Below are 16100 nucleotides of genomic sequence, written 5' to 3' on the forward strand. Positions count from 1 at the left end.
TGCTTTCGTAATTAACCTGAGACTTAGCTATGGAAAAAAAAAAATTAGTGTGCCTATTGTTAGCAAGAAGTCATGTTAGTTGTTGTACTTTCTTCATACAAAATTGAACACAAATTAGGATGATGAAACTACTCATTTCAATATAAACTGTTGATGGCTTCAACCGAATTATTTTGCAAGAAATCCAATAATAACCAAAATATTTTTGCACATCCAAGAATTTGTTCAACGATTATGAGACAAAAGATGATCGATTGCCCTGAATTTTTGATGGAGATGCAGTCACCAAATTACAAAGAAAACAATTTGGTTATGTATATTTATTAAAGGATGAGACACGAGACAGACAAGGCACCAAATTATAGTCAAAATGGAGAAAATGCATATTTGTTTCCTCAGTAGCCCCAGTAGTCATTCCGGATTTCATCGTCGAATTTCTTCTTCAGCTCCGGATGTTTCTCGAAGTACTCATTCGCAGTCATGGTGCTTATCTTTTTCTGTCAAGAAAATGACACAATCTAATGTTAGAGCTTAACTTATCACAATAAGAGAATAAGAACGGTTTTACGAGTTCTTTTTCTTTTTAAAAAAAACTGGACTCCCCCCGCCGAGCTTTATGTTGACTCAAATTTCAGACCTTGCGGAGCTACCCCTCTCAAGGTAGGTTATGAATTATTTTTCTATTTCTTACCTTCAACTCTTGAACTTCGGCAATCTCCTTCTCTAAACGCTCTGATTCCTTAAAAGACTTCTCTTCTGCTTCCTTCAACTCCACCAACTGTAGTTGTTGCATAGAGGGTAGTTGTTAGGAAAAGGAGATGGCAATATATGAAAGATTTTTTTTTTAAAAAAATAAAAATAATAGAAGCTATATATATTGCTGGTCAATTCTCACCAATGAGTCAAATTTGGGCTTGTATTGAGGAGTGACTGTATCTACATATTTTGGGATTTCAATGCCTGCAGATGAAAATCATTGAAGAAAAAATGAAAAGGTGACTACCAAATAACAATAGCAAAAAAATTGAGTTAGTTAATTGGTCAAGTACCAAGAATAACAAATTACAAAGCAAATTTCACGTTGACTCGTTTATGCGACCTCATTAATTCTCTACTGAATTTCTTTAGTACCTAAATCGAGTATTTTATTGGGAAGAAAATAATAAACAACCAACCAAATAAATGCATGAACAAGCTACGGGGTTTGAAGAGGGGTTAGAAACCGGTTAGCTCAGTGATACAAAAAGTAAAAATGTAACTTGGTAAAACTACATATCCAAAAATAAAATATATGCCAATAACTAATGATGCGTGTAGTACTTTATAACAGACAAAAAGCAGAGCCTGAAACTATAAGAGATCAATCAAATCTTATTGCTACCTGCACAACACTAAATAAAAAACGCCGGAGTGTCTTGGTGAAAGAGTTGACACATTCCTACTCAACACAACAACAACAATAATAAGTTCTTGTTCTAGTGAGAAAACTCATCTGAAGCTGAGCCCTGACATCATCTTAAAGTGTTAAACTAAACACTATTTAGTATCATCACTATGTCTATGAAATAAAATACAAACTACTGACATCCACCAATGCTGAAACTACACAAAGGAAGCATAAATGATGCTATGACATGAGCCTGGAAATATATCTGTATGGTTTAGATTGTTAAACGTATTGATGCCATATTGTCAAAAAAAAATTATAGTAAGAAAATTAAATAAGCTACAACATGATAAAAGAAGCTGAAGAATACTTAAATTATAAATAAAGAAAAGAGATAATTATCCATCAAAAGTCCCTTCCCAAAAGAAGTTTAAATCTCATTTCAAATGTGAATCGAAAGAGCAGAAAACGTAAATCTCAATGTATTGGAAGACAAACACATCATTATTATTAGCTGAAGGTAATCAGCTCAAAGCAGAATGCAATCAAATAAAATAATGAAACTTCATAGTCATGCACCTTCACTTACAACTGCTACTGAGAATATTTAAGAACATAGACGATCTCAGGTTTAAGAATAATAGTAATGCACCAAAGATAATATAGTGATCAGGTTACATACTGTCATAAGCCTCCTTATACATATCCACCAGGCGAGATCCGATCCCTTTCCTATAATATTCCCAGTCAATAGGTTCAGGCTCCTGAAACGTGTACAAAAATGACAGCAAAAGACCAAACTTAAACACTGATAAAGCCAGAAAATAATGCCACAAAAGGATAACATAATTACAATGTATTATGTTTATGTACAATACATTTGATGCCATCTTAGATTGAAATTTCAAATGGCTTTAAATCCTGGTTGCTTGGGTACCAATCATAGCAAAAGTTGCACTTCGTACTATCTATTTACGATTTTATTAACTGTATAATGACCTACGCAGAAATCGACAGTGGCCAAATATAAAACTATGTCCCATAGTTTCTGCTGACTGTCACTACAATATTTTCTATAATATATTATCATCTTCTCATGCCTAAAAATGAATTTTGAAAATTAAAGACTAAATTTCAGTATCAATTAATGACCTAATTCCCCCAACAAATAAAATAATAATAACCTTTGCTCAGCAAAATACAATTTGATATTAGAATCCAAACAAATAAACTAACAAAAAAATTCCACAAAGCAAGCAGAAATGACAATGATCAAGAAAAATAAATTAGACAAAGATGACCACAGGAAGAGAAGGGTAGAAGAACCTGGCTGAACTTTGTTTGAAGAGTTGTGTTGACTTCATTGAAGGCACGACGGAGGGTGGCGAACTCTTTGCGAGCCTCTTCAGTCACAAGAAGCTTGGCCATGCCATCCCAGTCAATGTTCCTAGAAGCCTTGAAGGCAACATCAACGACTTTCTTGGTTGGTCCACTCATTTTGACGCACCCCTCTCAGTTGAAATCTGAAATGAAATGCTCCTAATTATTATTTTTTTTCCAATATTTTGTTAATAAAACTAAAATCAAATAATATAAAACTACTAAAAAACAAGTAAAACTATATTCTAGTAATTAAATTATAAAAATCATAAATTATTTAATTTCTCTATTCATATTTTATAATTTAGCAATGTGGAATTAAGGATCCATACCACAAAACACAATATTGAAAATCATACTTTGTAATAGTTTATACTCTTCATTGTTCGTTTGTTTGTTTGATCTTCAAAGAATTTCGCTCGATTCAATCACTCTTATTTTTCTTATAATCTAAGTTAAATTTTGTCAAAAATAGCTACCCGTGGGAAATGTTCGATCGATGTGACAAAATAGAGATTACACATTTTTTCTAAATACAAACACCTTCCATCTCAACCCAAAAATACAAAAATTGCGAGTTAAACTACAACCATGAAATGAATCATATCGATCAATTCAGTTTTTGAAAAGCAAACGTACCAAGTAAATCTAATACTTTCAAAACCCCAATACCCAAAAAAAAAAAAACTTGCAACAAATTAAACCATCAAACTCGTATCAAAAGCACTGAGCATTACATTCTCAGATCATTACGCGCAGAGGTACAAAAATCTCATAAGCATTAAGCAACCAAATCTACGTATGTACCACAGAACACACATTCAGATCAAATCCAAAGCAAAAATGAAATCAAATATCAATCGTTTATCAAACAAACAATTCACCTGAGATCGAGTGATAGGCACGGAGCAGCAAAGGAGGTTAGGCGGTCGGCGACGTGGAGGGTGAGCCGGAGAAGACGAGGGCGAGGGTATGGGAGAGAGAGAATGGGAGAAGACGGTTTGGGTTGGAATAAGGATTAGGGTTATTTTTTCCGTAGTGAAACTGGGGAGACCCGACCCGGAATACTGTCTGCGCGGTCGGGTCGGGTCTGGGTCCTAACATATTGGATCATTTTTCCAAAAAAAAACGGTCTCTCTAATTTTTATTTAAAAATAAGATATTTATACTTTGCAAATATATATTTACCAAAAGAGTTTGTACTTTGCACTATTTATTTTGTTTAATTATCTGTTTGAATTTTGTGTTAAGATTAATTATTTTTTGGACCTAATATTTTGTAAAATTGTTAAAATATAACCATAAACTTAATTTTGGTCAAAGTTTTCTCAACTGAAATCACAAATAATTTATCAAACTAACAATTCAGAACAAAAATAAAATCATTCTGCTTAAAAATTGTGTTGTTATATTCAATTTTTTCTCCATCAAAATTGAGTTTGAGAGTCTATTTAAAACATTTTACAGAATATAGGGTCCAAAAATGAATTTTTTAAAACACAGGATCCAAAAAATTATAAATCCTTACCAAAATGTATTGTACATCTTTTCTATATAAAAAGTGTGTATATAATAGAAATTTTTTGTTTTAACGATTTGTTTTGTTAACTCTAACATAATATTCTAAATATTTAATAGAATATATATTTATTAATTATATTAATATAAATTCAAATATTATAAATCATTATTATAATAATATTTAATATAAGACTACATATATAATAATTATATTAATATAAATTTAAATGTTATAAAATATCATTATTATAATAATATATAATACAAGACTAGATATTTAATAATTATATTAATATAAATTTAAAAGTTATAAAATATTATTATGATAATATTAGATAATTCTAATATTTACTAAATATATTAATCTAAATTATTATTATAATAATATTTAATACAAGACTAGATATTTAATACTTATATTAATATAAATTTAAATATTATAAAATATCATTATAATAATATATATAATACATATTCTTAATTTTTATTAGAAAAAAATTATCATTTATGCTTAAAAATATTATTATATTATATATATTTTAAAAAAAATCATAAACAATGTTTTAGCTTAATTTTTCATTTAATATATTTATGTCATTCTTTTATATATAATATTGTTTATTTATTTAAATTTTATATATCTCAATGATACAAATTTAATAAAAATAAATAATAAATTCTATAAATAAAACTAATCTTGTATCTATAGGTATTACATATAAATTTCATTATATATTTTACTTGTAGACTAGATCTATCATTATAATTTCTCAATATATTAACGCTAAGGGTATCCATTATACAATTTTATAATTTTGAATACTTAAAATTTGTAGGAAAACTAAAAACGAGAAGAGCACATTTTCTCAATTTTATGAAATTATTTTCCAAAAACTATAAAAACAATTGAGAAATGAGAACAAATTTTAAGAAGTGAAATTATTTTCTCAATTTCATTATATGTTTTACAGGGCCTGTTTGGCATTGTTTTCTGTTTTTTGTTTTTAAAATAGTGTTATAAAAAATGAGAACAAAAAACTGTTTTGGTAGTTTTCAAAAAACAAGAGGTGTTTAGTTAACTTTTCTAAAAACAATTTTTTAGTTTTATTTTATTAAAATCTTAAATAAAAAATTAACAAATGTATTTACAAAGAGAAAAATATTGTAAAAGTTTGTAATAAATAATAAGATAAAATAATTTGAAGAAAAAAAATGATGAAAAATAAGAAGTGAAAAAGTAAGGATTGAAAATTTGATAACAACAGAAAACAACTTTTTATTGTTCTCAACATTTTTTGTTTTTTTGTAACTTTATTTTTAAAAATTATTTTTTGAAAACAATGTCAAACACCTCTACTTGTTTTCAAAAAGCTGTTTTTTAGTTAAGGTGCCACACACTCTCAAATTCTCTCTCTTTTTTTTTTTTTTTTTGGCTTTTAATTTGATTTTTTTAAAGAACATAAGACTTATATTACTTATTTATTTAGAAAATAAAACTATAGATATTTTAAAAAATGTATTTAAATTGAGTACATATAAAATTTGTATTTTTTACAATTTTACGAATAAAATATTAATGGAAATACATTGATTTTTTTATTCTTTTGGAAAAATTACCAAATATACAAATATATTGATATGATACATCAATTACAAAAGACAAGATAAATAGAGGAACTTCTACCAACAAGTAAACTCATTGATAAGAATATAAATACAAAATAAGCCAAAAGAAACACTCTTCTCCTATACTTTTTGTTGCTCCATTTCATGTCTCTTAGAACATTAGATGGCTAAGTCGTCAAAACGTGGTTCGGTTCTTCTTGGAGGCGGCGTCACACAGCCGTCATCCCCGCTCACCCTTTGGAAGGGACGGTCCTTGGCCGGTGTCACGGGTGCAGACACAGATGTAGCAGAATGACCCACTCTCAGATTCTGAAGTGTTGAAAATGATTCTCTCATTGCAGACATTGCTTCGAAAAACCGGGTGCACGATGCTAAAGCAACAGGAATTGGACGAAGCATTTCCTAAATTGTTACACAAAATTGAAGCCAAATGACATCACATACTTTTATCACTTATTTTAACAGATTTATAATAAGAGTTTATACTTTTTTGACTATGTGTTTTGACTTATTATCTGTTTAGACCTTGTGTTTTGACAAATTATTTTTTAGACCCTGTGTTTAGTAAAATAATTCAAATAGGCCCCTAAACCTAATTTTGATGAACAAAAAATTAAATAAAACACAGTTCTTAGGTAGAATGACTTATATTTTTGTTTTGAGTTATTAATTTGATGAATTATTTATAATTTTAGTTCAAAAAACTTTGATCAAAATCGGGTTTAGGGGTCTTTTTGAACTATTTTAGAAAACACAGGATCCAAAAAGTAATTTGTCTGCCAAAATACACCAAAATACAGGGTCTAAAAAAGCATAAACCCTTATAATAACGAATTCAACCCAAACAACACAAAAGCACAGTATATAGATTACAACTGAATGTGGTCAAAAAAACAAAGAAAAGGGTTTTGTACCAGACATGGTAAATAAATTCTATAGGCATACATACCCCCCATACTGAAGGTGGCTCCTTGAATGTTTGACTCCATTGAAAATCTGCTACTGATGCAGTCAAGGCCCCATAGTCACTTGCAGCCTTCATCAATAATTCTGAAAATTGTTTCTACATAAAAGCAACCGAAATATGTATATATATTGAACTTGTATGCTACTACTCATATTATGAGAACAATTTATAAAAAAGAGCACACATCAACATTTGAAATTAGACTTTGCTGAGATTACGAATGACCAACCTGGTACTCGGCCTCTACTGGGATACAATCCAGTGAATATGGTTGTTGAAGACGAGCAATGATGCGATCCTGCAAGCAAAAATAATAATGATAAATACGGAGGTCTAATCGAGTAGAAAGCGTAGCAAAAATTAATAAGAGGGATCGGCATGTCCATTCAAACAATTATCTCTTTGAGATCCACAGTGATGCAACCAAACCATTTGCTTCAAAGCCACTGGAAATCTCCAAAAGAGTCAGTGAGCTCAAACAAAAAGCACAAACATTCATCATATTTGTCCAAAAAAAAGAAAAGATTTTGAAAAGAAACCAAGAGAACTACCTTATTCTGAATTACATCCTTCAAAATAGTAGTAATCCTTCCCAATGTTTCACACTTCTTTTCCATTTCACTCGCATGAGTCAAAAATGCCGCGTTTTTGTCCTCCTTAAAAAATTCAAGTTTAAACTTAATTAGATAGGAATCAGTATAAGCTAAGATTGATATATCATGAAAAAACTACAGGCAACAAACTGAAAAGGAGGCAACTCAAACTGTAATAACTCACCTTTCTCCCCTGAAGTTCCACTTGCAGATCTGCTATTTTCCTTTGCACAGCGGTGAGTTCTCTTAAAACTCTGATCAAGTCATCGCCCTTTTCCCCAGTAATGGTAGATAAATTCTGAAGTTCTTCCTGTGAAAAAAAACAGGTACATACATACATTAACATCTATCATAATCACCCTAAAATGATTAATATCCCAACATGATAAATCAATAAAGGCAATGATGTCACCACAAACATTGAATTAGAGAACAAGAAAAGAAAAATGAAACATTTCTTAAAGTCCAAGCACCTAAATTCTAACCATGATTCTAACCAAAAGGACAATTTTATCTTTTCTTACCTTTCTCCAAGGTAATTGGGCAGTCAAAGTTTGAATTTGTTTAAAAAAAATTGAGCACACTCAAATTCAATCAAAAGCATTAACAAATAAATCATAATTTGAGTTTATCATCACCCCAAAATAATCATAATTTAGATTTAGAAAGATCATAATTTGACCTGTGTAGGAGGTGGCGAGACTGTAAAACCGAGATCAGCTGCGATAGAAAGAGCATCAGACATTCCCCCAATTCGGCGTAGAGGCTTCCGTGCCACCCAAGTAGGGTCACTCCCCATCGACATTTTTGTGGCAGACTCAAATTTACAGTCAAACAAACTATACTTGGACAAGAAAAAACTTTGGGAATATTACAATTATACCTTCAAAAAAAGCAAATCAAAACATACAACAGATTAGAATATTTACACATTTACAGCATGTAGAACATAAAATACTTCATCTGTTTTCACAGATTCAAGTGCAAAGAAGAGATACATTTACAAGAACAGACCAAAGTTTGATAATCCATGCACCACACCATAACAACAAAAACTTTAATAATTTAATCAAAGTCCTATTATTTTTAAATAATAATAAATTTGCTTGCAACTGCTACTCTCTCATCACTATCACAAGGGAATATTTTTAGTACTACTTGTAATCTCAGGTTCTTAACCCTGTAATTAAGGTTGGATTATGGAGTAAATACAAGAAAGAAACAAAGAAAAAAATGATACCCCAAAATCTTTCTCATTAGTCTCTATTATTGTGAAGTCAGTTGTCAAATCAAAAAGGAATAAAGTGAAATACCAAAGCACCAAATCTCCATTACTATGGAAATTCAACTGAGTTAAGTTAGTCATTTTAAGAAATTATAATATCAAGTCCCTAAGATAAAATTGCATAATTTTCTCTAATTCCCAATTTTCTCAGTAAACAAACCATCAAATTCCCACCAAATCCATCAAAAATTTTGTAAAAACTCCAAACCCCTCTCAGATTCCAACAAAAAATTACATATAACTATGAAATTTTCAAACTAATATGCCAGTTATGAAAATGCAATCATAGATTTACCTCACTTTTAACAAAGATAAAGATAATCATTGTCATATTTTAACAAAACAAGATTAATGTAAATTAATGAAAATGCAATCACAGATTTACCTCAGTTTTCACGAAACAAGATTAAGATCGTCGGGACAGAGAGAAAGAGAGAGAGAGAGAGTCTCAGAGAGTGTAGCGTGGCATAGAGAGAGAAAGGCTGGTAAATTGGGCTTTAGTGCTTTGGGCTGGTAAATTGGGCTAATGCTAATGGGCTTTGGGTTTGGAGAAAATGACTATATTTACAAAAATACTCTAATACATGGTTAATTTCAAAATTACCACTAAATTTTTCTACATGATGAATCATACTATTCAAATTACAATTAAATATTTGTACCATTTTTTTTAGCTTACTTATAAACCACACAAGTATTTGTTTTTCTTTTTGGTTTACTAGTAAATTAGTTTACCATGGTATAAATCAAATAAAAATATAATGATGGTATAAATCATTGAATGTACAATCAAAATTGAAAAAATAATACTTATTTTTTAGTTGATTTCTGTTTTTGAATTAAGTTTTTCTATTTTTTTGGACCTAACATTTTGTTTCAATACCTGTTTGAACTATGTGTTATGATGAATTATTTTTTAAAACTTGTATTTTGTAAAATCGTCTTAATATACCATTAAAATTGATTTTAATGAGAAAATAATTAAATATAATAACATAATTATTAAATAGAATGGATGCATTTTTTTATGAGTTGTTAGTTTTTGGATATTAGGTGTGATTTTAGTTTAATTTTTTTTATCAAAATTAGGTTTATAAGTCTATTTTAACAATTTTATAAAACAATAAATAAAAAAGTAATTTATCAAAATAGAAGGAGAAAATAAATAAGGGGAGAGAACACTTGTTATTTTATGTGAAGAAACGACATTCAAATCGAAACTATAGACAATGTCGTTTGTTGGATGCAAAACGACACTAGAAGCGAAACTGACATAAGCCAAACGACATCCTAAACGAAACTTATTACAACGTTAAAAGATAAAAGAGGCAAACAAGACAAAAAATTCCCGCCATTGTTATCTTTTGGGGGAGACCAGAGGTTTTTGCTACATGAGCAGAACTCACTGAAGTCTCAAACCCATTTCTCTGTCTTGGTAGCTGTATCTGAAACCATTGCCTTGTCTGCGAGCTCTAAGGGTATGGGATGGGGATTCAAGGGCTTTTACCGCTACTGAAATCGATTATGGTGCCCATTCACATCAAGGAACTGGAGGGTTCTTGTGTGGCTATTGATACCTATTCTTGGCTTCACAAAGGTGCTTTGTCTTGTAGCAAAGACCTCTGCAAAGGCTTACCCACCTCCAGGTATTTCTCTCTCTCTCTCTCTCTCTTGTTAAATTGGGATTTTTGAGTAAAGATTATATTTTTCCTTTCAAAAAGACATTAATTCGTAAGTGGGTCATCTTATTTCAATCCTTGAATGTATTTAGAATCTGGGTTTTGTTTGTTTTTGGTTATGGAGATAAAATGTGGAACATTTTTCTCATCTTGAACGGGGATTTAAAGCTAAAGAGATTTGTCATGTGCCAAGGTAGTTTTTTTTAGGACATTAAAGAAACAAAAATAGTACTTATCTCATTTTAAGATTGTGTCAAACAGTAAAAATAGTGCAATGTTGTTTAGAGCATTACAAAATATAGTTTCAGATTATAGCAACTAGTTGTTCGTCATTCATTTGATGTTTAATGGTTATGTCTCTTAAAATCAACAGCCACAGCTAATACGATCCTATGTATATAAACTATGGTCAATGGCAAATATAATAAGTTGATGCATAATAGATTGTCTATATCTCTTCTTAACATTTTCTTGTTTTCTGTCCAATGCCTTAGGCACATTGACTATTGCATGCATAGAGTAAATCTGCTGCGGCATTATGGTGTCAAACCTATGCTTGTCTTTGATGGAGGTCTTCTACCAATGAAGATTGAACAAGAGAACAAACGGGCCAGGTATGCTGGTTATCCTTTAATTTTGCCTGTTTTCCATTTGGGATTTAATCTTTAGCATAAAAGTCTTGGGTCACAATTGGTTCTACACTTGTAGTGCGCTAAATCATTTTTTCTAACATTGCATAGGTGTGTATTTTGGTGTGAGTTCACATATTTATGCATGCATTTCTTCATGTATCAATTTGTATTAAACATTCAGCTGTCTTGTGAAATGGTGATATATTGGCTGTTTATGGATTGCGTGGGGTTAGAATGAGCGCACAATAACTTTTGACTCCACCTCTGAGCTATTTAATTTTCTTGCCCATTTGTATTGCATAAGAACTCTTGGAAACTTTATGTTATTGAATACTTCTTGCCTTTGTTGGTTTAGTTATGCTTGCTAGATTATTGAATCTTTCTACAATGTCTTTACTGGTTTGGTTCACCACACTACAGAGCAATGCTGGTAGTCATTCTTTCACATCCTTTTTATCTTGTCAATGTATGGATCCATTGCTTAAGATTTAACTCAAGAGAACTGCAGGGGGAGGAAGGAAAATCTTGCCCGTGCTATGGAGCATGAGTCAAATGGAAATTCTTCTGCTGCTTATGAGTGCTATCAGAAAGCTGTTGACATTTCACCTTCAATTGCGCATGAGTTAATCCAGGTTAGGAAGAAGACCCTTTCTTAAGAAAGAATTGGTTTACTGCGAAACTGAAACCATTTCCTCTACAAAAGTACCTAATATTCTGAAATTTGAACTCTGTTCTGAGTGATGGGAGAAATTTATATTTTTAAATTCTTTTCTTTTGACATTGTTGCTTGTAAAAGGTGTTAAAGCAGGAGAATATAAGTTATGTTGTGGCTCCTTATGAAGCAGATGCTCAAATGACCTTCTTGGCAGTCAGCAAACAAGTTGATGCTGTTATCACAGAGGACTCAGATTTGATACCATTTGGATGCCCCAGGGTGAGTTATGAAAACTTGTTATTCTGATTTTTTTTTTCTCACACAATGGGGTCAAGATAACATTATTTTTTTCCGACTTCTATATACTTATTTGTCAGATACTTCAAACTTTGTTATATCCAGATTATTTTTAAAATGGACAAATTTGGGCAAGCTGTTCAGTTTCAGCATTCCATGCTACAACAGAACAAGGATTTGAGTTTTGCTGGATTTACAAAGCAAATGATTCTTGAAATGTGCATTTTGAGTGGCTGTGACTATCTGCAGTCATTACCAGGAATGGGACTGAAAAGGGCTCATGCACTTATAAAACGATTTACAACATACGACCAGGTGAAGTCTTATCATTCACGACCTTGACATTTGTATCCCTTAAAATTAAATAGGCTGAGAATATTGTTCTTTTGGCCTTTGCACGTGCTTAATTACTTTTTCTTTAACTCCTTTGAATAAATGTTATAGCTAGCTGATGATTGGTCCATTTCAGGTGATAAAGCACCTAAGATACAGCATTTCTTCGGTTCCACCTCTTTATGAAGAATCATTCAAGAAAGCACTACTGACCTTTCAGCATCAACGTGTTTACGATACAATTACCGAAAAAATTGTTCATTTGTCTGACATTTCTGAGAATCTTGAGGATGATGGGGATTTCTTAGGGCCATATCCTTTTTAAAGATAGTTTTTCTCATGTTAAAATGTCTGCTTCTATTTAATAATTGTGAAATACTTGAGATCCCTTAACTATGTATACAATGATACCTCAAGATATAGCTAAAGGTATAGCTGAAGGTGATCTTGATCCATTCACCAAAATGCCATTTCAGGTAATTGTTCTGCATTTACTTTTATTACTTCTTGGGGGTTGAAGAATTTCAAGTTTACCATTATCTAGAAGTGCGCCCTCCACAATTGAATGCTATTTCTTATTGATTTACATGTTTTCTTGTTCTTAATCATTTAACTGGCAACTGCAACTATATCAATTTCTCCTATGTTAAATAGCCTAGTAACAGAAACCAAACAAAAAGAAAGGCCATCTATGTAGATTTTACTAATAATAAGTCATTTTAGTTTCCTAATTCCTATGTTTATATCCCATAACAGTTTGGCTGACTTTTTCACTTTCTTCTTAAAGTCCTCTATCTTTACTGGTGGCATTTATGTTTTCTTTCACCAACAGGGTACTGCTAGTGCCAACACAACTTTCAAACTCAAGAATTTTGATCTTGGAAGTGTAAAGAAAAAGCTAGATTTGCCTGTACAGAAGAATCTTCTGACTCAGTACTTCTGTATCCTTCTATTCCTTTTTCCCTGGTTTGTGTATGTAATTTTAGTTTGAAATGTTTCATATCATGGACAACAGTTCATGTACATAAATATAACTGGTTTATTTCATTAAGTGGATGTTCAGAAGCCTGTGGCCTACTTGTACTGTAAGATAAGTGGCTAACAAACAAATGTTATTACTAATCTTCAACCCAGATTTGGAAATTTGTGTTATACGTGTTTGAACAGGTTCTGCCAAATTTAGTTAATTTTTTTTATGATTAATGGATTAGTATGACCTTCATGTTATGGGAACTTGAGCAGTAACCAGGTCAAGATAGTGACTTGGCCAAGAAGATAGGGTATACAAATTGGATGAGTAAAACAACTATGATAATGTTATGGTGCCATGAAGGGCTTGATTGTACACTTTGTCATATTTATCTACATTTGGTTGAAATACTTGTTTCTCATAATGTGGCCATGCGAGCTTCTTTTCTTCGATTTCCTTAACGTTCATAGGCTTTGCTTCTGTTGAGGCGAAGAGAAAATTTAGGGCTCCGCGTTTCTCCCCTAATCAATCCAGTCCAACTTGCAACTCTTCTCCCAATTCCAACGAACATGTTTCTGAGGGTGATGATTTCTCCGAAAAGAGCTGCTCGGATACACCATCGCCACTTCACTCTGATAATGTGGGCAATCTTTCTCTCCCTGGTGCCCCAGTGAGTGTTCCAAAATACAATTTATATTTGGCCTTTGTTATATGATGAATAACAATTGTTTTCTGTATAGGTGGATAATGGTGTTGCCCCTGAAGTTCAAGAGCTTTTAGAATCTCCAAAGCATGGTAAGGACATAATTTCTCTATGTTGATCTAATTATCAGTCTGTTGCTAATTCTCACTTAACTTAATGTTCATGACATGAAAGACATGGCGAACAAAACAAGTCCAGAATATACTTCATTGCAGAAACCGAAACATTCGATCCATAAACCTTGTCTAGCACAGCAAAAGGAACATGATTTTGGGAGTGTCCCCGATGCAATTGAGGGAAAGGTAAGAAAAGAGAACAGAAAAGTTATTGTAAGGAGTTCATATTTTCAGCATAAGTCAGAGGATGAGAATGATCTAGAAAATAAGCAAAACACTTTGATAGAGGACAATCCGGCGGCCTATGTAGTTTCTGAGAGTGCTGTTGCCAATGGCTACTCTAATACTGCCAATCTATTGAAAAGAAGGGAACACACAAGTGAGAGTGTTCAAGAAGTATGTACTTTCTTTCTGTACTATACTCTATCGATACGTACACATATATATATATATATATGTGGGAACGACTACAGTGTTGATAGTGTTTTGTCAACACCGGTGTTGATAAAAGTTGGTTTCGGCAGGTGGATAGTTATAAATTCTAATTTTTCAATATCATAGTGAATATTATAGTCATTTAAAACATCTCACAAATTTTTAAAAAATTCTGAATAGTTTACGATGCTGAAAATAAAGTTTAAACAGTCAAACTTTTCACGTTTGTTTGTTTTTGAGTGCACGTGTGCAACAAGCTATTTGGAATTTGTTTTCGACACCGTAAATTATTCAAAATTTGTGGGATATTCTAAATGACTGCAATATCTTGTGATATTGAAAAATTAGAATTTATAACTATGCCGAAATCAACTTTTATCAACACCACCGTAGTCTTACCATATATATCTAGAGAAAGTTTTGATTGTCTATCTCCTTCAGGAAAATGTAAACTCCAAGAAAATGTGCATTGCAACCGATGAAGGAAAATTTGGTTCCAACATTTCCCATTTAGCCAAATATTCAGACATAGCAGAAAAATCAATGGAAAAGTTTGTTTCAATCATATCCTCTTTCAAATTCTCTTCTTCTGGCTCTCGTGCAAGTGGTCTCCGAGCTCCTTTAAAAGATGCTCGAAATACTTCCACCAACAGGTAACAAATGGCTCTGATCTTCGTTGATTCTCTTTAATCATCATCATCGTGATGTTGACTTTGGCTTCTCTGTATCGAAAGGTCAACGGTTGGTGTGGACTTAAACCAATTTGCATATGTCCCAAAGAAACACAAGAGTTGATAAGTTTCATCCTCACGGCTCAACTTGGAGTGTTGTTGTATTGCAAACTTTCTATAATGTCCATCAAGTGTAAAGTCAAACATCTTAAAGTCAACACTTTTGGTGACTGGTAAGTTGGAATATCCATCAAGTGTTATCCCACCACCATTTTTCTTCTCCAATGGTTTTAGCTTACACCCATTTCTTGCTATTGTACCAGATTACTCAAAGACTAATTTTTGGAGTTCACAAAGGCCATTTGGTCAATCATCTACTTAGGTGATTTAAGGTGCTTCTCAACACACATTGTAAGACTTCAAAAACGACATTGATTAATTTTTTGGTGAAAATAATGTCCATAGCTCTTTCTAATGTTACTCCTCATTTGTTTGTGTCTTCAACAACACTATTCTTTGTAGTAAAATCAGATAAAGAAACCAAAATGGTAAAAAGTCCAAATTCCTTAAAACGACATGTCGTTTACACCCCTCACCAATCACTTCTCTTTATGCTACTAAATCTAGTTATTATTAGAAAATTTGTTTGAATATATTTAATACATAAGAAATACAAAGATAATGATGTTTTTGAAAGCTGAAATTTAAGATTTATCCATTAGGGATTTGCATATAGAACACCTAACTGTAATTAATGAAAAGGTTAAGTCAAAATTAGTTTTATTTTTTCAAAACTAATTAAGTTTGACTCTAATCAATCAAGATCACTTGTCAAAACAATTTTCAACCA

The 16100-nt window shown here is 31.6% G+C and overlaps 3 protein-coding genes across 4 annotated transcripts; 1 reads left to right on the forward strand and 2 right to left on the reverse strand.

Moving 5' to 3' along the window:
- Nucleotides 1-120: 120 nt before the first annotated feature.
- Nucleotides 121-3807, reverse strand: LOC133802596 (ATP synthase subunit d, mitochondrial). The gene is made up of 6 exons (XM_062240943.1): nucleotides 3652-3807; nucleotides 2714-2910; nucleotides 2070-2151; nucleotides 896-960; nucleotides 692-778; nucleotides 121-497 (listed from the first exon to the last, which is right to left on the reverse strand). Exons 2-6 carry the CDS (start codon nucleotides 2882-2884, stop codon nucleotides 396-398), a joined length of 507 nt encoding a protein of 168 aa, XP_062096927.1. The 5' UTR covers nucleotides 2885-2910; nucleotides 3652-3807; the 3' UTR covers nucleotides 121-395.
- A 2054-nt stretch (nucleotides 3808-5861) lies between these two features.
- On the reverse strand, nucleotides 5862-9190 carry LOC133802597 (AUGMIN subunit 2-like). The gene is made up of 7 exons (XM_062240944.1): nucleotides 9145-9190; nucleotides 8157-8357; nucleotides 7659-7784; nucleotides 7433-7537; nucleotides 7111-7179; nucleotides 6864-6977; nucleotides 5862-6316 (listed from the first exon to the last, which is right to left on the reverse strand). The coding sequence occupies exons 2-7, from the start codon at nucleotides 8277-8279 to the stop codon at nucleotides 6074-6076; spliced, it is 780 nt and encodes a 259-aa protein (XP_062096928.1). The 5' UTR covers nucleotides 8280-8357; nucleotides 9145-9190; the 3' UTR covers nucleotides 5862-6073.
- A 914-nt stretch (nucleotides 9191-10104) lies between these two features.
- Nucleotides 10105-15737, forward strand: LOC133801308 (exonuclease 1). Of its 2 annotated transcripts, none has more exons than XM_062239477.1 (14): nucleotides 10105-10405; nucleotides 10933-11052; nucleotides 11579-11702; nucleotides 11867-12004; nucleotides 12128-12337; nucleotides 12492-12666; nucleotides 12758-12831; nucleotides 13188-13296; nucleotides 13796-13995; nucleotides 14066-14120; nucleotides 14203-14540; nucleotides 15021-15232; nucleotides 15314-15483; nucleotides 15574-15737. In XM_062239477.1, exons 1-13 carry the CDS (start codon nucleotides 10245-10247, stop codon nucleotides 15372-15374), a joined length of 1977 nt encoding a protein of 658 aa, XP_062095461.1. In that variant the 5' UTR covers nucleotides 10105-10244; the 3' UTR covers nucleotides 15375-15483; nucleotides 15574-15737. The 2 variants fall into 2 exon arrangements, with proteins under 2 accessions (XP_062095461.1, XP_062095463.1); XM_062239479.1 differs by having other exon boundaries at nucleotides 13796-13965.
- Nucleotides 15738-16100: the final 363 nt, after the last annotated feature.

This window comes from Humulus lupulus, chromosome 9 (genome assembly GCF_963169125.1).
Source record: "Humulus lupulus chromosome 9, drHumLupu1.1, whole genome shotgun sequence".
Classification (NCBI taxonomy): Eukaryota; Viridiplantae; Streptophyta; class Magnoliopsida; order Rosales; family Cannabaceae; genus Humulus; species Humulus lupulus.